Here is a 25819-nt window from a genome sequence, read left to right on the forward strand (position 1 = left end):
TTTCCATTTTATAAATAAATACATTTAAAAAAAAGGAATTTGGCTTCAAATCTTCTCTTATATTCAAGTCTGTTACTGATCTGGGCGGGAGCAGATAGCATAATGGTTATGCAGAGACTCTCATGCCTGAGGCTCCAGAGTCCCAGGTTCAATCCCCCGCACCACCATGAGCCAGAACTGAACAGTGCTCTGGAGCTGTGTCTGGTAATAACAACAACAATAATAATACAGTAAATTTTTTTTTTAAAATAAAGATTACAGCAGACACCCTCCAAACCCTGCCTTGAGGTGCAGCCTGGAGTCATGGGCAGTGGTCGCCATCTGTTCCGGGCAAACATGCAGAGGGTTTCGGTGGTCAGGAGGAGCTGGTGGGCGGGTGGCAGCGCCTCCCCGGCGAGGGCCGGAGCCCGAAGGCAGACGGTGTCCTCAGCGCCCCAGGGAGATATGTCTTCCTCCGAGTCCAGCGGAGCCGAGGAGGAAACATGGCACGACCTCAGCAACAAGCTCGCAGCATCTCTGAGGGCACGGCCCCTAACCCGGAAGCAGATGCAGCGGTGCAGTGCGACCCGGATGCAGTCCTGGATTTGGCACCGCTGTGCCCGTTGCTTTCTTCCTGGCTGCTGCGCCCCGCCCCCGCAATCTGGACTGGGCTTGCGGCTGCCGCCGCGGCGCTGGGGCAACATGGCTGAGGGGGACACAGGCAGCGACCAGAGGCAGGTGAGGCCCGGGTGGGCGCCGACCTCCGAGCTCGGATCAGCCTGGCCTCGCCGTCCCGGGCCTCCGCCAAGGGGCCCACGTGGGGCCTCCCCGAACCCCGTCTTCGTATCCCGCGCCGCCAGTCCCGCCGGGTGTCAGTCTGAGGCGCTGCTCGTCTGCGGGGAGCTCCGGGGCCGCGGCTCCGCGTGCTGGCCCCCCCTGCCAGGGGTGTCACGGTGCTGGATGCCCCCCTTCCCCGGGGTGTCACGATGCTGGATGCCCCCCTTCCTTGGGGTGTCACGGTGCTGGATGCCCCCCTTCCTTGGGGTGTCACCGTGGTGGCCGCCACCCTGCCCGTGGGGTCACTGTCCACCTCGGGCAAGCGATTGAGCATCGAGGGCCCAGAGAAACTGGGTTGTGGTCGCCTGCGGGTCACCTGGGACCAGCCACCTAAGTTCTCAAATGGGCAGAGCTGATAACTCAGTTCCCACTGAAACGTGTTCCCTTGGGTATTTGAGCTTTGTCCAGTGTCTGGTTCATTCGGGCCAGCCGCCTAAAGCTTTGACTGCTGCGTTTGAAAGCAGAATGAAATGATGAAAATTGAATGCGATTGTTGCTTCCCATTATTTCTCTTTTTCCCCTACCCCAAACCAAAAGAGTTAAGAATGAAATGTGTTGAGGATTTGAGTAACCCCGGCCATCAAAACAGTCACACAGCCCCATGCCCAAATTATGAGAGTCTATAGCTTGTGACAATGCAACTGGCATGGTTAGGGATTATTATTGTTGTTGGGGAAAATATCAACAGCAAGGAAGTGGAAGGGACAGAAATTTATTTCTCCACTTTATGAATCTCAATACCGGGCATTTGTGATTTGACTCAGGAGTGACCAAAATCACTGTCATGTAGCAGCAAGTCTGGTTGCAATTATTATGACAGTGGCTACCAACCATCCACAGGGTAGGTAGAGTGTGATGACCCTCAGTGTTCATTCAGGGGGGGTCCTTTATTAGCACTAGTATTTTTAAATGCAAATAAATAAATGGAATAAGGTTTGGGGTATATGCAAATTGATTGATTCTCCTGCCCCCATCATGATCTTTCAGAATGAGGAAATTGAAGCAATGGCGGCTATATATGGTGAGGAATGGTGTGTCATTGATGACTGTGCCAAAATATTTTGTATTAGAATTAGTGACGATATAGATGACCCCAAGTGGACGCTTTGCTTGCAGGTATTTTTTCCCCTTCTCTCTAGTCACTTTCCAATTATAGCATTGACTCTATGTGATTGCTGTTTTGTTCTTTTAATGATTATTGTGTGATATGTTCTACATTTTCACTGTACTGTTAATCAGTTATCAGAACGTACTCATTAAATCTCAGGTCACTCTCAAGAGGTAAATGTTACTTGATAGCCTCAGTTAAATCTTTTTTTTATTTATAACATTTTATTAATTTTTTTAAATGAAAGAGATACAGAGGTAAAGATACAGGGAGAGGGGCACCAGAACACTGCTCAGCTCCAGTTTAGGTGGTCCTGGGGATTGAACCTGGGATATCCAGAACCTCAGGCATGATAGTCTTTTGTCTGACCATTATGCTGTCCTTTAACCCCCTAGTCAATTCTTTTCTGTTCTTGTAGTTACCTAATTGTTCAATAATTTTCCATTAATTCTCTTGAAATTCCACATTAAAAGTGTTGAGTTGCATGCATATATATATATATATATATATATATATATATATTCTTCATTTTAGAGGACCTTTTATCCCCCCTTACAATATCTTAAAATACTGGACCTGTCAAAATAACACATGTGGTTAGATTTAAGGAATATGTGTAAAATGAGGAGAAATGTTTTTCTTAAGATTTAATAAAGTAATAGCATTACTTTTTATTTGGCAAGTTAGACATTTGTTCAGTGACTAGCTTTATAAAGTTATTTTTATGTCATGGTGAAATATATGTGTTTTACTGCCTTGTAGGTAATGCTGCCTAATGAATACCCAGGTACAGCCCCACCCATTTATCAACTCAAGTAAGCTATATTTCTATATTTGTAAAGAAGTTCTATTTTACAAAAAATATATTTTCTATATTGTACATTTTGTTTATGTAAAATGCTCTTTTGTCAATATGTTTATGTTGGTTTGTTACAAGTGGCTTTTGGGTTAGCATAGGATATCTAAATTAAAGAATTAAATTACCTGGGCCAGGTGGTAGAGCACCGAGTTAAGCACACATAGTGTGAGGTGCAAGGACATGCTCAAGGATTCCAGTTTGAGCCCCCGGCTCCCCACTTGCAGGGGTATTATTTCACAGGCGGTGAAGCAGGTCTGCAGGTGTCTGTCTTTCTCTCCCCCTCTCTGTCTTCTCCTCCTCTCTCCATTTCTCTCTGTCCTATCCAACAACAATAATAACAGCAACAACAATGGAAAAAGGAAAGATAGTTTTCTAGGATCAGTGGATTCATAGCACTGGCACCGAGCCCCAGTGGTAACCCTGGAGGGAAAAATAAAAGTTAAATTACATAAAATACACAGAAGCTTAGTAAAAAGAATCACAGGATTCATAGAAGTAGAATAGCTATAGAATTGTCTTTAGAGGTGGGAAAGGAAACTCCTCTTTTAAGACAGCATAGTAATGTAGAAACTCTGGGACTTCATGTGTCTCCTCCACTGGTTCTGCTGACATAGCTACAAAAACCTACACACCTCTGCCTGCATTTCAGGAACGACCCATTGGTGTTTCTGATGATTCTCCCTGGCCGCTGTCAATATTCTGGAGGAAGCAGCTCTTCATTAACCTAGTTTAGTCTTTATGAGTTTTGTCCTGCTGATTGATCTGTGATCAACCTTGTCCATTAGTTAAACCTACTAAGCTGTTTAAAATTTCTGGAAGCAAGGTTGCATAAAAATCTCAATTACTGAAATTTTGACCTACTGGTGGGATGATATTTTACTCGTAGACTTGGATCCTTTTTTTTTCTGAGTTTTTTTTCCTTCATTTTATTGGGGGTTAGTGGTTTATAATATCATTGTTGGCATGTGGGCAGTTCAGTACTACCCCTGACCCTTTTCACCCCCTCCCAAACCCTCCCTCCCTAGAGTCTTCTGCTTTTTGCAGTTACACCCAGCCCAGTCCAAGGTTCACTTTGAGTTTTCCTTTTTTGGTTTATCCATACAGTCCACCTATAAGTGAGATCATCTTTTTTTTTCTTTTTTTTTTTTGCCTCCAGGGTTATTGCTGGGGCTCAGTGCCTGCACCATGAATCCACTGCTCCTGGTGGCCATTTTTACCCCTTTTGTTGCCCTTGTTGTTGTAGCCTTGTTGTGGTTATTATTATTGTTGATGTCGATCATTGTTGGATAGGACAGAGAGAAATCAAGAGAGGAGGGGAAGACAGAGAGGGGGAAAGAAAGATAGACACCTGCAGACCCGCTTCACTGCCTCTGAAGCGACTCCCCTGCAGGTAGGGAGCTGGGGGCTTGAACCTGGTTCCTTAAGCTGGTCCTTGCGCTTTGCGCCACATGCATTTAACCCGCTGCACTACTGCCTGATCCCCAGATCATCTATTTTTTGACCTTCTTTTTTTGACTTATTTTACTTAATATAATGCCTTCAGGTTCCATCCAAGATGAAGGAAAGGAGATGATTTCATCATTTTCATCTGAGCAGTATTCCACTGTGTATGTATTACCACAAAATTCTTAGCCATTCATCTGTCCTTGGATATCTTGATTATTTCCAAGGTTGAGCATTTACAGATTGTGCTCCTATGAGCACAGGTGTACACAGATCTCTCTGCATGGGAGTGCTTTCTTCCTTGGGATAGATCCCCAAAGGAGGAATTGCCAGGTCACAGGGTCAATTTTTAGTGCTCTGAGAAGATTCCAGACTTTTCCACAGAGGTTAGACCAAGTTGTATTTCCACCAGCAGTGTAGAAGCGCTTCTTGCTCTCCACATCCTTGTCAACATTTGTGTTATGGTCACTGAAGTCAGTAAATACTTGTTTTATTTACATATTTATTTATTTAGTTTTTATTCTTTTATTGGGGGGGTTAATGATTTACAATAAATATCCTTGGTACATGTATAACATTTCTCAGTTTCCTGTCTTTCCTTTCCTTCCTCCCTTTCTTTCTCTCTCTTCCTTCCTTCCTTCCTTCCTTCCTCTCTTTCTTTCTTTCTTCCTTTCTTTTTTTCCTAATGAGTATAGTTTCCCACCTGCCCCATAACCACTATAGCTCATCCATAGTTTTACATATGAGTTGACTATTTTTTTACATTCATGTGTTCAATTCTCTATATTCTACATATGAGTGAGACCATTCTGTAGTTGTGCTTCACCTCCTTACTTCACTGAGCATAATTTTCTCCAATTCCATCTACTTTATTCCAACAGATCTTTTTATTATTATTTTATTATTATTATTATTTTATTATCATCTTTTTTATTGCTGAGTTAATACTCTATTGAGCATATGTCCCATCGCTTTAAAAAAAAAGTTTTATTTATAAAATGGAAATATTGACAAGACCATAGGATAAGAGGGGTACAATTCCACCGCCAGGAATTTTGTATCCCATCCCCTCCCCTGATAACTTCCCTATTCTTTATCCCTCTGGGAGTATGGACCCAGGATCATTATGGGGTGCAGAAGATATAAGGTCTGGCTTCTGTAATTGCTTCCCTGCTAACATGGACGTTGACAGGTCAATCCGTACTCCCAGACTCTCTCTCTCTTTCCCTAGTGGGGCAGGGCTCTGGGGAGGCCGTGCTCCAGGACACATTGGTGGAGTTTTCTACCCAGGGAAGTCAGGTTGACATCATGGTAGCATCCGGAACCTGGTGGCTGAAAAAGAGTTAAGACATAAAGCAGAAGAAATTGTTAACTAATCACGAACCTAAAGGCAAGAATACTGCAGATGAAGATTTAGGGTCTCCATTTTGGAAAAAGCTAGTAGTCGGTCTATTTTAGGTATATTCCAAAGGACCCCGTGACTTTATGAGTTTTTGCTTGAGCTGACATCTGATATGCAGGTGGACCCAAGTTGTTGTCTGGGGAGATGATGTCATGGCTGGAAAAAGATCAGAAAGCTGGATCAGGGCAGAGAGTATATCCCAAATATGGGGAAAGTATATAAATATAGTTAACTGTAAATCCCATCGATCTGATCTGGGGCCCATAGTCAGCACAGGAGCCCATGTAACCACTGCATCCCTGTAAGTCTGAGCTCACATTTTGTGGTCATGGCTAGGAACATTCCAGGCTGCACTAATTTCAGAACCCATCTTCCTCAGGTGATAGGTAGAGGATGTTGTCTAACCTCCCTTCAGAGAATGGAACATTCCCTACCATTGTTGATCTGCATTGAGGGCAGTGTCCTATAGGGGCCCACAAAGGGGTCCATTATATAATGTTGTTCCTAATGGAAATGACCAGTGACAGTGGCGAGAGGTGTCCGTTAGAGGTCTAGGTCCATCCTGTCTGTGGGAATCCCAGGGATTCCTGACTAGGGCCCCAGGTGGTCCCATCATATTTTTATCCAGTCATCTGTCAAAGGGCATTTTGGTTGTTTCCACATTCAAGCTATTGTGAATAATGCCGCTGTGAACTTGGGGTAGGGTACTTATATCCCTTCAAACCAGTGTTGCGTCTCGAGGGTAAATGCCTAGGAGTGGAATTGCTGGGTCATAAGGTATTCCCATTGTCTTTGAGGATTCTCCGTACTGTTCTCCATAATGGCTGTACCAGTTTACACCTTGACTCCCAGTATAGTGGAGTTCCTTTTTGTCCACATCCTTTCCAACACAGTTCTTCTCTTCTTTTGTTGATGAAGCCCATTCTCACAGGTGTGAGATGAAATCTCAGTGTGGTTTTATTTATTTTTTTTAAAATTTTTTTATTAATATTTATTTCCTTTTGTTGTCCTTGTTTTTTTATTGTTGTAGTTATTATTGTGGTTGTTACTGATGTCTTTGTTGGACAGGACAGAGAGAAATGGAGAGAGGAGGGGAAGACAGAGAGGGGGAGAGAAAGACAGACACCTGCAGACCTGCTTCACCGCCTGTGAAGTGACTCCCTTGCAGGTGTGGAGCTGGGGGCTGGAACCGGGATCCTTATTCTGGTCCTTGTGCTTTGCGCCACGTGCGCTTAACCCGCTGAGCTACTGCCGGACTCCCAGTGTGGTTTTATTTTACACTTCTCTAATGATAAGTGATTTGGAGCATTTCTGTGTTTGTCTGTGAACCAAGTGTATCTCTTTGTTAGAGAACTGTCTGTTGATACCTTCAGCCCACTTTTTTATTGGGTTGTTCTTTCTGTTGTTTTGAGCTGTATGAGTTGTTTATAGATGTTTGTTACTGATGCTGGTCTGCAGTGCAGTGTGCAAATAACTTTTCCATTTTGCTGGGCTTCCTGTTTATCCTTATGGAATTTTCTTTAGATATGTAGAAGCTTTTAAATTCGATGTAGTCCCATGTGTTCAACCTTGTTTTTGTTTCTCTTGCCCGTGGGGTGGAGTCTCCAAGTACATTTCTTCCTTTCTTTTTTTTTAAATTTTTATTTATGAAAGGAAACATTGACACACACTGACAAAAACCATAGGGTGGATGTGAGGGTGATCTGGCTGTGACATCTGTCACCCCATTTATCACCAGGGTTGATTCAGCTGATCTGGCTGGCTAGGCGGGTGTCCTGTACCTCCCTCACCACTCTATGTGTGTCACTCCCGAAGGGGCACGCTTGGTCGAAGAGGACCACCTTCCCTGAATAGAGACGGACCGGTCTTCGGTCGAGTGTATACAAGTAGCTGCGCTCCCCTGCTAGAACCTCCAAACAAGCTCTCAAAAACCATAGGATAAGAGGGATACAACTCCACACCATTCCCACCACCAAGCTCCGTATTCCATCCCCTCCCCTGATAGCTTTCCTATTCCCTTTGGGATCATGCACCCAGAATCATTATGCGGTGCAGATGGGAAGTCTGACTTCTGTAATTGCTTCCCCGCTGAACATGGGTGTTGACAGGTCAATCCATATTCCCAGCCTGTTTTTCTCTTTCCCAAGTGGGGCAGGGCTTTGGGGAAGTGGGGCTCCAGGATGTCTGCCCAGAGAAGTCTGATTGGCATCATGTTAGCATCTGAAACCTGGTGGCTGAAAAAAGAGTTAAAAAGAGAGTCCAGGAGTCAGGAGGTAGCGCAGCGGGTTAAGCGCATGTGGCGCAAAGCGCAAAGACTGGCATAAGCAACCCAGTTCAAGCCCCCGGCTCCCCACCTGCAGGGGGTTCGGTTCACAGGCGATGAAGCAGGTCTGCAGGTGTCTATCTTTCTCTCCCCTTCTCTGTCTTCCCCTCCTCTCTCCATTTCTGTCTGTCATATCCAACAATGAAGACATCAACAACAATAGCTACAACAACAATAAAAACAACAAGGGCAACAAAAAGGAAATAAATAAATAAATATTAAAAAAAGAGAGAGAGAGAGAGTACAGCAGTAGCACAGCAGGTTAAGCAGGTGGTGATAAGTGCAAGGATCCCAGTTCGAGCCCCCAGCTCCCCACATGCAGGGGAGTCACTTCACAATCAAGGAAGCAGGTCTGCAGGTGTCTACCTTTTCTCTCCCCCTCTCTGTCTTCCCCTTTTCTCCATTTCTCTGTCCTATCCAACAACGATATCAAGAATAACAACAATAATAACTACAACAATAAAACAAGAGCAATAAAAGGGAATAAATAAATAAATAAATAAATTTTAAAAGTTAACATATAGAGCCTAGCAAATTGTTGACTAATCATGAACCTAAAGGCTGGAATAGTTCAGATGAAGAGCTGGGGGGGTCTTCTTAATACATTTCTAATGTTAAGGTCCTGAGATGTTTCACCGACATGTTCTTATACCTACTTTATACTTTCAGGTTTAATACCCAAATGTTTGATATATTTCGAGCTCATTTTAGTGTTAAGTGGTAGTCTAGTTTCATTTTCCTACATCTGGTTGTCCAGCTCACCCAGCACCATTTGTTTCAGAGAATTTCTTTTTCCCACTGGGCAGTTTGGCCCTACTGTCAAATGTCATGTGCCTATGAGTGGCTTTGGTTCTAGGCACTTGGAGAATTTTGTCTGTTGGTCTTTTGGATCTCTTCTTTGGCCCATATCTTCTCCAAATTTTTTAAGATTTTTTTTCCCGGGAGTCGGGTGGTAGCGCAGCGGGTTAAGCGCACGTGGCGCAAAGCACAAGGACCGGCATAAGGATACTGGTTCGAGCCCCCGGCTCCCCACCTGCAGGGGAGTCGCTTCACAGGTGGTGAAGCAGGTCTGCAGGTGTCTCTCTTTCTCTCCCCCTCCTTTCTCCATTTCTCTCTGTTCTATCTAACAATGAACAACGTCAATAACAACAATAATAATAACTACATCAATAAAAAAAAGCAACATGGGCAACAAAAGGGAATAAATAAGTAAATATTAAAAAAAGTTTTTTTTCCCCGAGTTTGGTGAGCTCTTTATATATTTTGCTTGTTAGCCCTCTGTCTGATGTGTGACATGTAAAGATCTCCCTATCTGTAGGAAATCTTTCTGTTTTGGTCATAATTCCTTTTGTGGTGCTGAAGCTTTTCAGCTTGATGTACTCCCATTGGTTTATTTTTCCTTTTGTTTTCCTTGAGATTGGATCTGAGCCATTGAAGATGTTTTGAAAGTTTACATTGAAAAGAGTTCTGCCTCTAAATATTCACTAGTTTCTGGTACAATATCCAGATCTTTGATCCGTTTGGAGATTATGCTTTGTTCATGTCCACCCTGTTTCTTAAAAACTATTCTATTTAAATTGAATAATGTTGGCTTTGCTATAATTTCCTTGGAGGATTAGGAGGATAAGTGGCCATGAAAGCGTTTTCAGAACTGTATAGGTTCATACAAATATTGTGTATTATTTTAATCAGGATATATTTCAAAAAGTTAAAGCCAATTTGTGATTCTACAGCAGTTTTTATTTGACATATAAACACAGATCTTGAATAATCTTTGTGCTTTATTTAATTTTAGTGCCCCTTGGCTGAAAGGACAAGAACGTGCAGATTTATCTAATAGCCTTGAGGAAATATATATGTAAGTGACGTGATTTAAAAAATAATTCTACTAGTGATTTTATTGATTGCTTTCATTAGATGTGTTTTGTGTTAGTCCCTTTTTATTAACTTTGTGTTAAGAAAAGCTGTTTTTCCATTTAATGGAAAGAGTCCTTGAAAGAGTGACGAGAGGGTCCAGGTGGCGTTGTGCCCAGGTGAGCACACACAGGTGCAAGGACCCAGGTTTAACACCCCCCACACCCATATCCTGTCCCCATTTGGAGGTAGGAAGGAAGCTTCATGAGGGGTGAAGAGCTGCATGTGTCTCTCTCTCTCCTTTTCAGTCTCTTTCTCCCCTCTGAGTTTCTCTGTTTTATAAAATAAAAAGAGAGAAAGAAAAAGCTTGATTATATACTTTTTAAAAAATATTTATTGATTGATTTATTCCATTTTTCTGCCCTTGTCTTATTGTTGTTACTGATGCCATTGTTGCTGGATAAGACAGAGAGAAATGGAGAGAGGAGGGGAAGACAGAGAGGGGGAGAGAAAGATAGACACCTGCAGACCTGCTTCACTGCTTGTGAAGCGACTCCCCTGCAAGTGGGGAGCTGGGGGCTCAAACCTGGATCTTTACTCAGGTCCTTGCGCTTTGCGCCACATGCGCTTAACCTGCTGCGCTACTGCCCTACTCCTGGTTATATACTTTTATATATACATTTAGATAGCTTACCTGTAGGTTGAGTGCACTGTTCATCATTAATGAAGACCGTGGCTCAAGCCGTCAATGCCACATGTGAACACCATGGGCAGGGGAAGCTTCACCAGTGGTGGAACACTACTTTAGTGACTCTCCTCTTTCTTTCGATCTGAGATTAAAAGGAAGAAAGAGTTCTCCAGAAGCAATAGAATCATGTAGGTATGGAGTTAGAATGATGCCACAGTAACAAAGAGGAAGAAGAAAAAAGAATAGGTGCAGGACATTAATTAAAAGACTAATAGTGGGGGCCAGGTGGGGGTGCACCTGGTTGATGGTTGAGCACACACATGTGTTACAATGCTCAAGGATCCAGGTTCAAGCCCTTAGTCTCTACCTGCAGGGGGAAGCTTCACAAGTGTTGAAGCAGGGCTGCAGGTATCTCTCTGTCTCCCTCTCTATTTCCCCCTCCCCTCACAATTTCTGTCTCTATCCAATAATAAAAATAAATTTAAAAAAAGTAATTACGCAAAATTATTTTAAAAAATGCCAGGGGGTTGGGTGGTGGCATACCTGGTGGAGCAACACAGTACAGTGCTCAAGGACCCAGGTTCGAGCCCCCGGTCCCCACCTGCAGGGGGGAAGCTTCACGAGTGGTAAAGCAGGGCTGAAGGTATCTCTCTGTCTTTCTTCCTCTTTCTCTCTCAATTTCTCTGTCTCTATCCAAAATAAGTCAAGATTTAAAAAAAAAAATGATAATAGTAATCCAGAGAAGATAAGACTGTGATTTGAATTAACTTTAATGAAATATTGTTAATCCCATAAGAAATAATGGGATTATTCCACAGGCTGGAAGGGTTGTATCATATATCATATATCCTAGGTAGCCACCCCATTTGGGTAGAATGCTTCCTTTGTGCTATGTTCATTTTGTTCCCAAAATATGTGATTAAAAAACAGCTATTTTTCATGAAATCACACCGATTTGTCCTTTATGATAAGTATGGTCCTATTTTGAGCCTTCAGGTTCACACTTGACTTGAATAAACCAATAGGGCGTTCCATGACTTAGTGATTCTGTCATGCTCACCATACATATTATTAGCTTCCTCAATTGAATGTTAATCTGTTACTAACTGTTCCTAGAAAACTGCTTTTCTGTGACTCTGTGCTAATTTATCTGCTCATCTTCCCCTTTAAAGCAGAATAAGATCAATGTATCCTAACTTTGTTCACCGGTAGTTTTGCAAACAGACATGCTATGGTTAGTCTTCAGTTCTTATCTTACTTGACTTGTGTAACTTTTCGTGGCATTGAACACTTCCTCTTTCTTGTAAGTCTCTCCATACTTGACATCCATCTTGTTAATCATTGTCACCAGGTAGGTTTCTCTCCCACCTTGTGTTCACTGTCCTGCACACTGAAATAACCTGTCGCCCACATTGTCTGTTTTCCAAAGACCCTCCCCTTATTAAGAGATGCTCTCCTGTAGGATTTATCAATAGCTTGCTGTTCATAACTCATTCATTTGAGGTATCTGAGGATTAGGAAGAACTGGACACTAGGAAGCAATACTAAATATAAGATATGGATCACGCTCTTGTTTATTAAAAATGTTGAAGTAGGATCTTGGAGAGAGCTCACGTGCTTGAGTTCACAGGCCATTGCATGGGAGCATCATACACAGGGGACATAGCTTCATGAGCAGTGGAACAGATCTGTGGTGTCTCTCTTCTCCTTCCTTCCTTTTTTCCTTTCTTACTTCCTTCTTTTCTCTTCTTTCACTTTTAGTTTAAGAGACAAGAAATATGTAGAAAGACCAGAGCACTGCTCAGCACTGGCTTATGGTAGTGCTGGAGATTGAACCTGGAACCTTGGGTCTTTCGGCATGAAAGTCTTTGCATAATCATTTTACTGTAACTATTTTGGTGGGGAAAAAAAATTCCCTTGTGAGGAGCAGAATTACTTGGGTATGAAGGCCCAGCAAAAAAAAGCCCTGGTGGAAAAAAAAAGAACAAAAAGAAGAGGGGTGGGGAAAGGAGGAGGAGGAAGAAGAAGAGGAGGAGGAGAAAGAGGAGGAAGAGAAGAAGAAGAAGGAGGAGGAGAAGAAGCTTGAGTGACTCCAGGCCAGTGGTGTTATTTTCACACATGTGGTCTAAATAGAAATAAAAATTCTGCTTTTAAAAATGTGACTTTAGTCATGTATTTCAGTGTAATCTAAGCAAAGGGCAACAAGTGAGAAATATTACTGATCTTTAAAAATTAATTTAAGTAATCACAAAATATACCAACTAAATATCAGTTTTTTAATTCAAGTTATAATTTTATTTAACTTGAAAAAAAATTATGTCAAGCATATTTACTTATTTTATATAAAATGTGTGAATTTTTTTTTCTTTTTGCCACCTGGCTTATCACTGTGGCTCAGTGCCTGCGCAATTCCACTATATTTTGTTTTCTTTCACGAAGGGTAAGAGACAGGAAGGAAAGAAAATGAAGAGCTACAACACTGTGGCACTGCTTCATCACTTATGAAACATCCTCCCCTCCTGCTGCAGGGGGGGAACCTGAGTCTTGAACTCAGGTCCTGTTGCATGATAACAGGTGTGCTCCCACCTGGCCCTACTTTAATTTCTTTTAGAGATCAAGGAAAGACACTGTAGTACTGTTCCACTTTTGTGAAGTTTCCCCTTGGTATAATGGTCCCAAGTCCCCTAACAAGGTAAAATGTATGCTCTAGCAAGTTGAGCTGTCTCAGGGACCCCTCTTAATTTAATTTTAGTAGAAGTTTTATCATCTCGCCTTATAGTGAGTAGTTCTCATATTTTGTACCAGAGCCATTAAGATTCAGTAGAGATCCTGCAAAAGATGAACACTAACTATTATCACAAGAGCAAGTACAAATATAATTGGATTATCAGGAACATTAAGGCATTAACCTCCAGCGAAAGAACTTTGAGGCCCAAAATAAAGAATACTTACAATTCAGGAGGAGACTTACTGACTGAAGCAGTTGACTTACAAGCATGAGGCACTGGGTCTGATACTTGGTACTGCTAACCTTCAATTTGTAGGGGCAATGCACCTGAGCTTTGGGATAAGTCTGTTCACATTCTGGATCTGACCTTTTTGTTGCTCATAATATTCTCTTAAACAAATCAACCAATTAATTATGTCTGATTTCTCATTTGCACAGTGGAGATCTCATACTCCATTAGATAAGAATGAGGGTATAGGTATGTGTGTACATGAATGTGGTAATAGACATGCATGCTTTGGGTTAGCTTTTGTCTTCCTCTGTCTCTATGACTATTTACTTACTTATTTATTTTATTTAAAAGAGTGTGGGAGTGTGAATCATTTTAAAGAAACTGAATAGAGAGTCTCAACCTTTAATAAAAGAAAAGGTTGCAGATGAGCACAGAGAATTGTTTCAATGCCAAGGATTTGTGGGTGAGATGGGGATGACTCAGTGATACAGAAATACTTGAAAACAATGTTTTTTTTCTTTCTTAAATGTGTTTTGCAACTTTATTTTGGCAACTGCTGATGAGTAGTGATATAAAGAGGTAGTGGCTTCAAGGGAAACTTTTAGAGGAAGAATGTAAGGTGTCATAAAGTGGTACAGTAATTTATTTAAGCACAAATTAAAACATAACAGAAATTTCCTGTTATTTCCTGAAAATACATACTTGGACCTTCATTTTATTGTTAATGCCATAATTTTACATAATTCTGTGGACAGAAACCAGAACAAGTTCTTTTTCTCAGTGAATTTTGAGATTGATTTAGTTACCTGAAACAGCCAGATATTTGGAAGCAAAATGAATCAATTGGGTAATAGGAATTTGAAAAAAAATAAAATAAAAATATAAAATTGTTGAGTTCATTGTCTTTTAAATCTTATAAATTGTTTCTCCAAGTTTGTCAAATGACTTGCTTGAATTCTTTGTTGGAATAAGTATGCCACTTGATATATGTACCAAATAGTGTTTGAAATTTTTAAGAAATTTTAGTTAGCGAAACAACCAGTAATTCATCAGTGGTAAACTAATACATCTGTAGAAATTAACTCACATTTATACCTAATGCATCTAGTTCAATTTTAGACATTATCATTTTCTTCTTTGATTGCTATGCTTATGCTAACCCATGTTAATTTGGAGCCAGTAGGAATATTTAATGTTGATATAAATGATCTATATCATTCATTCATTAGTGAATCTCGTGTTTTCATGACTTTAAAAAATTATGACTATATTGCATGTAATTTCTTAGACCACAAATATACCTTTTTTTTAAAAGAAATTTTCCTGAGAAAAATTTAAATAATAATCTCTTCAAATTTTATTTAGACAGAATATAGGTGAAAGTATCCTTTACCTGTGGGTGGAGAAAATAAGAGATGTTCTAATACAGAAATCTCAGATGACAGAACCAGGTAGGAATGAAAAAATATTACTGGTACTTTTTCAAATCACAGACTTAAAATTTCATATAGATTCTATAATTGAAATTTTTCATGAAAATATTTTATGGTTATGTTTGATAAAATTTATGTTTCTTTGTAAAGCTTATTTGCTAATGTAGTCACGATTATTTCTTTAAGGATTCACCTTGTTGTAGCTGTGCTTAGATATTTATGAAGAACAAGAGGAGAGAGAAGAGGAAGAGATTGATTTTGTTTTTAACAGGAATTGTCTCACAAGATTATAGAGGCTGGTGAATTCAGATTTTGCAAAGTAGATAGGAAAAAAATGATGTTACAACTCAAGTGTGCCTGCTTAGTGCTTAGCTGGCAGAATTTCCTCTTCCTCTACGTCATTCAGTTCTTTTTCCTACTAAAGCTTTGACTAGATGAGGACCACACAATGTAGAGTAGGCTTTACTAAAAGCAGAATAATTTAAATGTGAGTTCCATCCAAAATAGTAACTTCCCAGAAGCATTTGGAATAGTGTTTGACTAGACATCTGGGCATTGTGATTTAGTCAAGTTTTAAGCACATAGCATTAATTATCACAGATACTATCTTTCCTTTTGTAGTTGATAAGAATCTTGGAGGAGATAGTTTGAGACTATGCTAGCATCCTATTGCTTCTTCATTTTCACTTACTAGTTTTTTTCTAATTTTTATTTATAAAATGGAGATATTAACAAAACTACAGGATAAGGGGGATACATTTTCACACCATTCCCACCCCAGAACTTCGTATCCTATCCTCTCCCTTGATAGCTTTCCTATTCTTTATCCCTTTAGGATCATGGGCCTAGGGTCACTATGGGGTGCAAAAGGTGTAAGGTTTGGCTTCTGTAATTGTTTCCCCGCTGAACATGGGCATTGGCAGGTCGATCCATACTCCCAGCCTGTCTCTCTCTTTCCGTAGTGGGGAAGGGCTTTGGGGTGGCTGGGCTCCAGGACACATTGGTGGGGTTGTCTGCCCAGGGAGGTCTGGTTGGCATCATGGTAGCATCTGGAACCTGGTGGCTGAAAAAGAGTTAAGATATAAAGCAGAACAAATTGTTGACTAATCATGAACCTAAAGGCAAGAATATTGCAGATGAAGATTTGGGGCCTCCGTTTTGGAAAAAGCTAGTAGGTCTGTTTTAGGTATATTCCAAAGGGCCCATGACTTTATTGGTTTTTGCCTGAGCCTGACAGTCAGTATGCAGGTGAACCCAGGTTATTGTCTGGGAAGATGGTGTCATAATTGGAAAAAGGACCAGAAAGCTGGATCAGGGCAGAGAGTATATCCCAACATGGGGAAAGTATATAAATATTGTTAACTGTAAACACCATCGATTTGATCTGGGGCCCATAGTCAGCACAGGAGCCTATGTAGCCTCTGCATCCCTGTAGGTTTGGGTTCACATTCTGTGGTCATGGCTTGGAACATTTCAGGCTGCACTAATTTCAGAACCCATCTTCCTCCAGTGATAGGTAGAGTATGTTGTCTAACCTCCCTTCGGAGAATGGAACATTCCCTACCATTGTTGATCTGCATTGAGGGCAGTGTCCTATAGGGGCCCACAAAGGGGTCCATTATGTTGTTCCTGATGGAAATGACTAGTGACAGTGGCAAGAGGGGTCCGTTAGAGGTCTAGGTCCATCATGTCTGTGTCACTAGTTTTTAGATCTATTAGTGGCTCTTGCCAACAGTGTTTGTGTAATGGTGATTCTCCATTTCCTTCTGTATTTATAAGCTAGAATTCTGTTGTGAAGAAGAGATGTTTCTTTTCTTATTTTATTTTATCAGTGTGAACTCTTATATTTTATTCGAGCCCATGGAATAAAATTGCATACTATTATTAGTTTTTACGCAAATCATTCCTGGCTTGGCCAATCCTTCAGGTTGACTTCTTTCAGCAGTCTGCCATCTTTTGTTCTTAGCATTTCATTACTTTCTGGACTCACAGGGTGTTTCAGGATCATTTTGTATTTTCTTGTTCCTGGAATCAATCACTTTGAGGTAGCCTTGCTCCCTTTATTGAATGTTATTTAGCCAAGACCTCTGATAATTTAAGTGTAATTTCCTATAGTCTTTGTTGCTTACTCATAATGTCTCATGTTCACATAGGCCCGGACATAAAGAAAAAAACTGAAGAGGAAGATGTTGACTGTGAAGAGGATCTCATTTTAGCTTGTAAACCAGAAAATCCAGTGAAAGCATTAGATTTTGCTGTCAGTAAAAATCCAACAGGTATAATGTTAACCAATTAATTTCTTTTGAGGGTATTGGTATGGTGGTATTATGTATTGTTTCTGGAATGGTAAAGAAATTTAACAGGCTCTTCCATATTAGAAATTAGCGATTAATTTATAGAAAATTGAGTTTTTTTCCATTTGGTATTTATGAGGGCTATCAGCTTTCTAGAGTTTTGAAAGAAATTGTCATTTTCCACAGGTCTCTTACTAAAACGTAATAGATCACGGAAGGTAGTTAATTATTATTTCCTGATAAGATTACATCCCAAGTTAGGCAGTGGCAGCTTCCAGGGTGGTTAGTAAGCTTCTCAACAGAGTTGAGGGTAAATGAATGGTTTATAAATTTGTTTAAGAAATTGTGATAATGGGAGTTGGGCAGTAGCACAGTGGGTTAAGCGCATATGGCACAAAGCGCAAGGACTGGCGTAAGATCCCGGTTCGAACCCCCAGCTCCCCAGCTGCAGGGGAGTCGATTCACAAGCGGTGAAGCAAGTGTGCAGGTGTCTATCTTTCTCCCTCTCTGTCTTCCCCCTTCTCTCTTCATTTCTCTCTATCCTATCTGACAATGACATCAACAATAAAACAACAAGGGCAACAAAAGAGAATAAATATCTAAAAAAAAAAAGTTAAAAAAAAGAAATTGTGATAATGTCTGGAATACCAATTTGATATATTATTGATATATTTAGTTCACTTGTATAAAGTAGGTCCAGTTCTATTAAAAAGTGTATTGGGCAGAGGAGATAGCATAATTGTTATGCAAAGAGATTCTCATGCCTGAGGCTCCAAAGTCCCAGGTTCAATCCCCCACACCACCATAAGCCAGAGCTGAGCAGTGCTCTGGTTAAAAAAAAAAAAAAAAAAAAATATATATATATATATATATATATATATATATATATATATATATAGTGTATGTGTATTATATTATAGTCATACAAAATAAAGACATGTTTCCCAACACAATAGTCCATTAATAGTTGAATGAATAAGTAGCAGTTATTACTCTTTTTACTTTCAAGATTCCTTTATATATATTTTAAATATTGATATTATCTTTATTGAATAGAGACAGCTAAAAATTGAAAGGAAATAGGGTGATAGAGAGGGAGAGTGACAGACACCTGCAATGTTGCTTTACCACTCGCAAAGCTTTCCTCCTGCAGGTGGGGGCTGGGGACTAGAACCCTGGTCCTTGCACATTGTAACATGTGTGCTTAACCAGGTGTGCCACCACCTGACCCCGTTTCCTTTATATTCTTAAAGATTAACTTTTGATTTATTCTATTTTAATAGCCCAGAATTTAAGTATCACGTTTGTGGCTGACGTTGACAGGTGAAAATCATTTCAAGACAACTAGTTATGTCCTATATACTAGGATGTACCTGGGCACTTTTAACTTAAATTATAACGTAGCTTATTTTTTAATGTCTTAGTACTTGTTTACAATAATAAGGTGTTAAGAATGTAGTTTCCAAAAGCTGTCATGTGTTTGTGTGTTCAGCTCCCCTCATCATCAAAGTTCTCATGCCTTCACAACAGTTGGAATCTGCCACCTATTTCCATACCCACCACCCAATTCAATTTACTTTAGTAAGCAGTGATTAAAGAGTGTTTGAATGAATTTGCCATGTAATTTACATTTAACTCACACTCCCATCACAAAATTTTCACTTAAGTTAGGAATTAAAAAAGTAATACAGTTTTTTTTAAAATTTGTAGAAATAGAAGAAATACCTCCAATTGATCATGGCGTTCCTATTACAGACCGAAGAAGCACTTTCCAGGCACATCTGGCTCCAGTAGTTTGTCCCCAACAGGTAAGGCCACTGTGTCCAGCTTACTTGCCAAAAGTAATTCATGGAAATTACTTTGTCTTGCCAAAGTAATTCATGGAAATGAATTGCAAAAATTTTGTTTTATTTCTTTCTTTCTTTTTCTTTTTCTACTTGGAGCAGATTTCCTTTATTTTTTAATTGCTGGGGTTAATGCTTTATAATGTAATCATTGATATATGAGTACAGTTTCACAAGGACCCACAGATATCTTCCGCCACTCCATTCCTCTCCTTTCCCAAAGTCCTTTGCTTTGAGGCAATAGAGCTTCCCCAGTTCACATTTCATTTTGTGTTCTCCCTCTCTGTCACTCTTTATCACATATTGCTTATAAATAAGATCATTTGGTTTTGTCTTATCTCAGTTAACATGATGTCTTCTAGTTTCATCCAAGATATCTCAAAAGTGATGACCTTTTTGTTTTTAACAGATGAGTAATATTCTTTTTTTTATTGGGGGATCAATATTTCACAGTCAATAGTAAATAACGATAGTTTCTACATAACATTTCTTATTTTTCCACACAACAGTAGGAAAACAATAGGACCCCCACTAGGTCCTTTGCCATCCTGTTCCAGGACCTGAACTCCCTACCCATGCACCCTAGAGTCTTTTACTTTGGTGCAATACACCAACTCCAGTCCAAGTTCTGCTTAGTGTTTTCTCTTTTGATCTTCTGCCTGTGAATGAGATCATCCCATATGTTTTTTACTTATTTCACTTAACATGATTTCTTCAAGCTCCATCCAAGATGGGCTGAAAACTTCTGCCTGTGAATGAGATCATCCCTTATATTTTTGACTTACTTCACTTAACATGATTTCTTCAAGCTCCATCCAAGATGGGCTGAAAATGGTGAAATCACCATTTTTACTCTGAAAATGTCCCATAGTTCTAGTTTATCTTCTCTTCATTTAGCTTCTTTGTTTCTTTGTTGATTTTATGCCTGGATGATCTGTCAAGTTGAGAGAGTGTGGTGTTGAAGTTTCCTACTATGACTGTGTTGCTGTTAATATATTGCTGTAGCTCTTTCAGTAGATGTTTGTTGTATTTAGATGACCTCTCCTTGGGTGCATAGATGTTTATAGTCATTAAGTCCTCTTAATTGATTGATCCTCTGAACACTAAGTAATGTCCATCCCTATCTTTTCAAATGTTATGTATTTTAAAGTCTTCCATGTCAGATATGAGCATAGCTATTCTTGCCCCTTTTTTGGTGTCCATTGGCTTGTATGGTAGTTTTCCATCCTTTCAATTTGAATCTGTGTTTGTCTTGTTGAGTTAGGTGGGATTCCTGGTTGGGCTGTGTTTTCTGATCCATCTTTCTACTCTGTGCCTTTTAATAGGTGAATTCAGGCCATTGATATTTATTCATATTATAGATTGAAGATATTTTAACACCATTCTTGTAGATTTTTAGAGTGTTCTGATATATGGCATATTTATGGTGGTCTGACTGTTTATAGGAGACCTTTCAGAACTTCTTTTAGGGCAGGCTTAGTGATAGTTGATTCTTTGAACTGTTGCTTGTCTGAGAAGGTTTTTATGCTTCCATCTAGTCTAAATGACAATCTTAACAGAATACAGAAGTCTTGGTTAAAAGCCTTTCTCAGGAGTGGTAGCTCAGCGGATTAAGTGCAAGAGACGCGAAGCACAAGGACTGGCTTAAGGATCCTGGTTGGAACCCCCAGTCCCCCACGTGCAGGGGAGTCGCTTCACAGGGGGTGAAACAGGTCTGCAGGTATCTATCTTTCCTCTCTCTTCCCCTCCTCTCTATTACTCTGTGTCCTACAATGATGACATCAACAACAATAAAAACAACAAGGGCAGCAAGAAGGAAATAAATAAATAAATAAATTTTTTTAAATGTTTTTTTTTTTTAAATCCTTTCTCATTGAGCACTCAATAGATTTCTTGCCATTCTCTTCTGGCCTGTAGTGTTCGTGTGGAAAAGTCTGCTGCTAATCTTATGGGTTTTCCTCTGTGGTGATCTGGTAGGTTCCCAAAGTAGTTCTAGTCCTGTCTTGTTGTAGTCCCAGGTAGTCTCCTTTAATATTCTTAGTTTACCGAGGAGAAGAGAGAAATGTAGCTGTTGCTCCTGAGTAATATTCTATTATGTCTTTCTTATTTATTTATTTATTTATTTATTTAAAAAAATTTTTTATTTAAGAAAGGATTAATGAACAAAAACATAAGGTAGGAGGGGTACAACTCCACACAATTCCCACCACCCAATCCCCATAACCCACCCCCTCCCATGGTAGCTTTCCCATTCTCTAGCCCTCTGGGAGCATGGACCCAGGGTCGTTGCGGGTTGCAGAAGGTAGAAGGTCTGGCTTCTGTAATTGCTTCCCCACTGAACATGGGCGTTGACTGGTCGGTCCATACTCCCAGTCTGCCTCTCTCTTTCCCTAGTAAGGTGTGTCTCTGGGGAAGCTGAGCTCCAGGACACATTGGTGGGGTCTTCAATCCAGGGAAGCCTAGCCAGCATCCTGGTGGCATCTGGAACCTGGTGATTGAAAAGAGAGTTAACATACGAAGCCAAACAATTTGTTGAGCAATCATGGATCCCAAGCTTGGAATAGTGGAGAGGAAGTGTTAGGGAGGTACTCACTGCAAACTCTAGTGTACTTCTGCTTTCAGGTATATATTTTGCAGTAGTTTATGGATACGTGTGCACATAAGCTCTCTCGCACAGAAACTGGTGTATATCTAGGTTATGGGACTTTGTTAGAAAGTGAACTACCTGAGATGAAATTAGAGTGTACTATAAAAGGAAAGGTCTCACCCGAGTAATGAAGCTGAAGGGTTGTCATTCCACACGTGAAGTCTCTGGATACAGTCTGAAGTGAAGCATGTTGAGGTGGCAATCGTTGCCTTGGTTAGGTTGTGATCGGCGGATGCAATATTATTTGGTTTGGATTGGGAGATGCATACGGGAAAGTGGGCCCTATCCAAGGGTTCCAGGACTGGGGGAAGTAAGGGCTCTATAGTGGAGATGTGAGGTTCCTGCTGTCTTAGGGTTCAAAAAGACAATTGATAGTTAATGTTATCATCACATTGTTTGGTAATTGGGTTAACTTTGAAAAGTCCCTTTGTTATGGTTTGCTGTACAGTATCCAGTATCTTGTATATAGCTGTGCTATTGGATGCTTCTAATCTACTTGGTCTAGGCTTTTGAGAGAGTCCGCATATCAAATACATAGCCTATATATTAAAAAGATTCAGTTTGTCTTTTGAGAAACTTTGAGACATACAATGATTCAGTTTGTGTTTTGAGAAACTTTGAGACATACAATTGATTTTCCCCCTCTCATATTAATTAACTACTGATTTATATGTCTACATTTTGCTAGGAGTGTACATAAACACCATTCTCACCACCAAAGGACTGTGACCCATCCCTCCCACCCACTCCCACCCCCCACTGGCCCAGGAAGCTGCATGTGTACCCCTCACCACTGGGTTTTTACTTTGGTGCCCTACTTACAATTTGATCAGGTCCTGCTTTTAGTTTCCCTTTCAGATCTTCTTAGTCAGCTTCTGTTGATGAGTGGGATCATCCCATAGTCATCTTTATCTTTCTGACTTAGTTCACTTAACATAATTCCTTCTAGCTCTGTCCAAGATGGGTCAGCGAAGATGGGTTCATTGTTTTTGATACATGCATAGTATTCCATTGTGTATTTATACCACAGCTTTCTCAGCCACTCATCTGTTGTTGGGCACCTGGGTTGCTTCCAGGTTTTAGCTATTATGAATTGTGCTGCTATGAACATAGGAGTACACACCTCTTTTTGGTTGGGTTTTATGGAGTCCTTGGGGTATAACCCCAGGAGAGGAATTACTGGATCATATGGAAGGTCCATGTCTAGCCTTGTGAGAGTTTTCCAGACTGCTCTCCACAGAGGCTGGACCAATTTACATTCCCACCAGCAATGTAAAAGGGTTCCTCTGTCCCCACATCCTCTCTAGCATTTGTTGCTGCTGTCCTTTTTGATGTATGCCATTCTTACAGGAGTGAGGTGGTATCTTAGTGTTGTCTTAATTTGCATTTCTCTGACAATCAGTGACCTAGAGCAGTTTTTCATATGTTTGTTAGCCTTTTGGATCTCCTCTGAGGTGAATGTTTTGTTCATATCCTCTGCTCATTTTTGGATGGGGTCATTTGCTTTTTTGGTGCTAAGTTTGCTGAGCTCTTTATATATTTTGGTGATTAGTTTCTTGTCTGATGTCTGGCATGTGAAGATCTTCTCCCATTCTGTGAGGGGTCTCTCTGTTTGTTTAATAGTTTCTTTGGATGTGCAGAAGCTTTTCAATTTGATGTAGTCCCATTGGTTTGTTTCTGCTTTAGTCTTCCTTGCAATTGGGTTTGATTCATCAAAGATGTCCTTGTGGGAAAGTGTTTTACCAATGTTTTCCTCTAAGTATTTGATTGTTTCTGGTCTGACATCTAGGTCTTTGATCCATTTGGAGTTGATTTTTGTTTCTGGTGAGATAAAGTGGTTCAATTTCATTCTTCTGCATGTTTCAACCCAGTTTTCCCAGCACCATTTATTGAAGAGAACCTCCTTTTTCCATTTAATCCTTTGGGCCCCCTTATCAAAGATTAGATGCCCCTAGGTGTTGGGATTTACTTCTGGGCTTTCAATTCTGTTCCACTGGTCTGTGTGCCTATTTTTGTTCCAGTACCATGCTGTTTTGATCATGATGGCTTTCCAATATAGTTTAAGGTCTGGGAGTGTGATGCCTCCATTTCTGTTTCTTTTCCTTAAGATGGTTTTGGCAATTCTAGGTGTTTTCAGGTTCCAGATAAATGATTGTAGTGTTTGTTCTATTCTCTTAAAGAAGCTTGGTGGAACTTTGATGGGTATTGCATTAAATTTGTATATGGCTCTGGGGAGAATATTCATTTTGATGATATTTATTCTTCCAATCCATGAGCATGGGATATCTTTCCATTTCTTGGTATCAGTTTCTATTTCCTTGAGTAGCGACTCATAGTTTTCAGCATACAAGTCTTTCACTTCTTTGGTCAACTTTATTCCTAGGTATTTGATTGATTTTGTTGAAACAGTAAATGGGAGTGATTTCTGGATGTCTTCTTCTTCAGATTTAGTGTTTGCATAAGGAAATGCCACTGATTTTTGTACATTGATTTTGTACCCTGATACTTTGCTATATTGCCTAATAACTTCCAGTAATTTTCTACTGGATTCTTTAGGTCTTTCTATGTATACTATCATATCATCTGCAAATAGTGAGAGCTTGACTTCTTCCCTTCCAATCTGTATCCCTTTGATTTCTTTCTCTTGCCTGATTGCTATGGCAAGAACTTCCAATACTATGTTGAAGAGTAACGGTGACAGTGGACAACCCTGTCTAGTCCCCGATCTGAGGGGGAATGCTTTCAGCTTCTGTCCATTGAGTATGATGTTGGCTGTAGGTTTGCTATATATGGACTCCACTATCTTGAGGAATTTCCCATCTATTCCTATTTTTTGTAGAGTTTTGAGCATGAATGGGTGTTGGATTTTGTCAAAGGCTTTCTCTGCATCTATTGAGATAATTATGTGGTTTTTTGCTTTGCTTTTATTGATGTGGTGAATGACATTGATTGACTTACGGATGTTGAACCAGCCTTGCATTCCTGGGATGAATCCCACTTGGTCATGATGAACAATCTTTTTGATGTGTTGCTGTATCCGGTTGGCCAAGATCTTGTTTAATATTTTGGCATCAGTGTTCATCAGAGATATTGGTCTGTAGTTTTCCTTTTTTGTTCTGTCCCTATCAGCTTTTGGTATCAGGGTGATGTTGGCTTCATAAAAGGTGGAAGGGAGTATTTCTGTTTCTTCAATCTTATGGAATAGCTTAAGAAGTATGGGTATTAACTGTTTCCTGAAAGTTTTGTAGAATTCGTTTGTGAAGCCATCTGGTCCAGGACTTTTGTTGTTGGGGAGATTCTTAATAACGGTTTAAATTTCTTTGTCTGTGATTGGTGCATTTAGATTTTGTAGTTCTTCTTGGTTCAGTTTTGGAAGTGTATAGGTTTCTAGGAATTGTTTCATTTCTTCCAGATTCTCTAGCTTGGTGGCATATAGTTCTTTATAGAAGTTTTGCAGGATTCTCTGGATTTCTGTGGTGTCAGTTGTGATATCTCCTGCATCGTTTACAATTCTATTAATTTGAGTCTTCTCTCTTTTTTGTTTGGTGAGTCTGGCTAGGGCTTTGTTAATTTTGTTTAATCTTTCAAAGAACCAACATTTGGCTTCATTGATCTTTTGTATGTTCTTTTATTTTCGATGTTGTTTATTTCTGCTCTAACTTTAGTGATTTCTGTCCTTCTGGTTGCTTTAGGGTTCCTTTGTTCCTCTTCCTCTAAGTCCTTGAGGTTTGCAGTAAGGTCGTTCATTTGGGCTTCTTCTTGGTGTTTAATATGTGATTGTATGGCTATAAGTTTCCCTCTCAGTACTGCTTTAGCTGTGTCCCAAATATTTTGATAGGTTGTGTCTTCATTTTCATTAGTTTCCAGGAACATTTGAATTTCCTGTTTGAGTGAGTCTCTGACCCAGTGGTTCTTAAGGAGCATGTTGTTTAGTTTCCAAATTCTATGTCTTTTAATAATTTTCCGTTTGTTGTTAAATGTTAGTTTTACTCCACTGTGGTCTGAGAAGATACTTGGGATGATTTCAATGTTCTTGAATTTATTCTTTGTGGCCTAACATGTGGTCTATCCTTGAGTATGTGTTATGTGGATTTGAAAAGAAGGTGTATTCCAGTTTTTTGGGGTGGAGGAGTCTGAAAATGTCCAAG

The 25819-nt window shown here is 40.1% G+C and overlaps 1 protein-coding gene across 8 annotated transcripts in view; it reads left to right on the forward strand.

The window, feature by feature from the left end:
• Positions 1 to 566: 566 nt before the first annotated feature.
• The window catches only part of IMPACT (impact RWD domain protein), a 40016-nt gene continuing 14763 nt past the window's right edge, over positions 567 to 25819 (forward strand). Inside the window, exons 1-8 of one of the 8 annotated variants that reach the window (XM_060173623.1) lie at positions 616 to 717; positions 1804 to 1837; positions 2687 to 2739; positions 4327 to 4390; positions 9747 to 9809; positions 14819 to 14904; positions 17040 to 17162; positions 18891 to 18988. In XM_060173623.1, the coding sequence (XP_060029606.1) occupies positions 2700 to 2739; positions 4327 to 4390; positions 9747 to 9809; positions 14819 to 14904; positions 17040 to 17162; positions 18891 to 18988 (474 nt within the window). In that variant the 5' untranslated portion in view covers positions 616 to 717; positions 1804 to 1837; positions 2687 to 2699. Of the gene's footprint in view, positions 718 to 1597; positions 1658 to 1803; positions 1933 to 2686; positions 2740 to 4326; positions 4391 to 9746; positions 9810 to 14818; positions 14905 to 17039; positions 17163 to 18890; positions 18989 to 25819 lie in introns of those variants that run through there. The other 7 variants (XM_060173620.1, XM_007528422.3, XM_060173626.1 and 4 more) reach the window with 7 other exon arrangements.

Source organism: Erinaceus europaeus, chromosome 15 (assembly GCF_950295315.1).
Source record: "Erinaceus europaeus chromosome 15, mEriEur2.1, whole genome shotgun sequence".
Classification (NCBI taxonomy): domain Eukaryota; kingdom Metazoa; phylum Chordata; class Mammalia; order Eulipotyphla; family Erinaceidae; genus Erinaceus; species Erinaceus europaeus.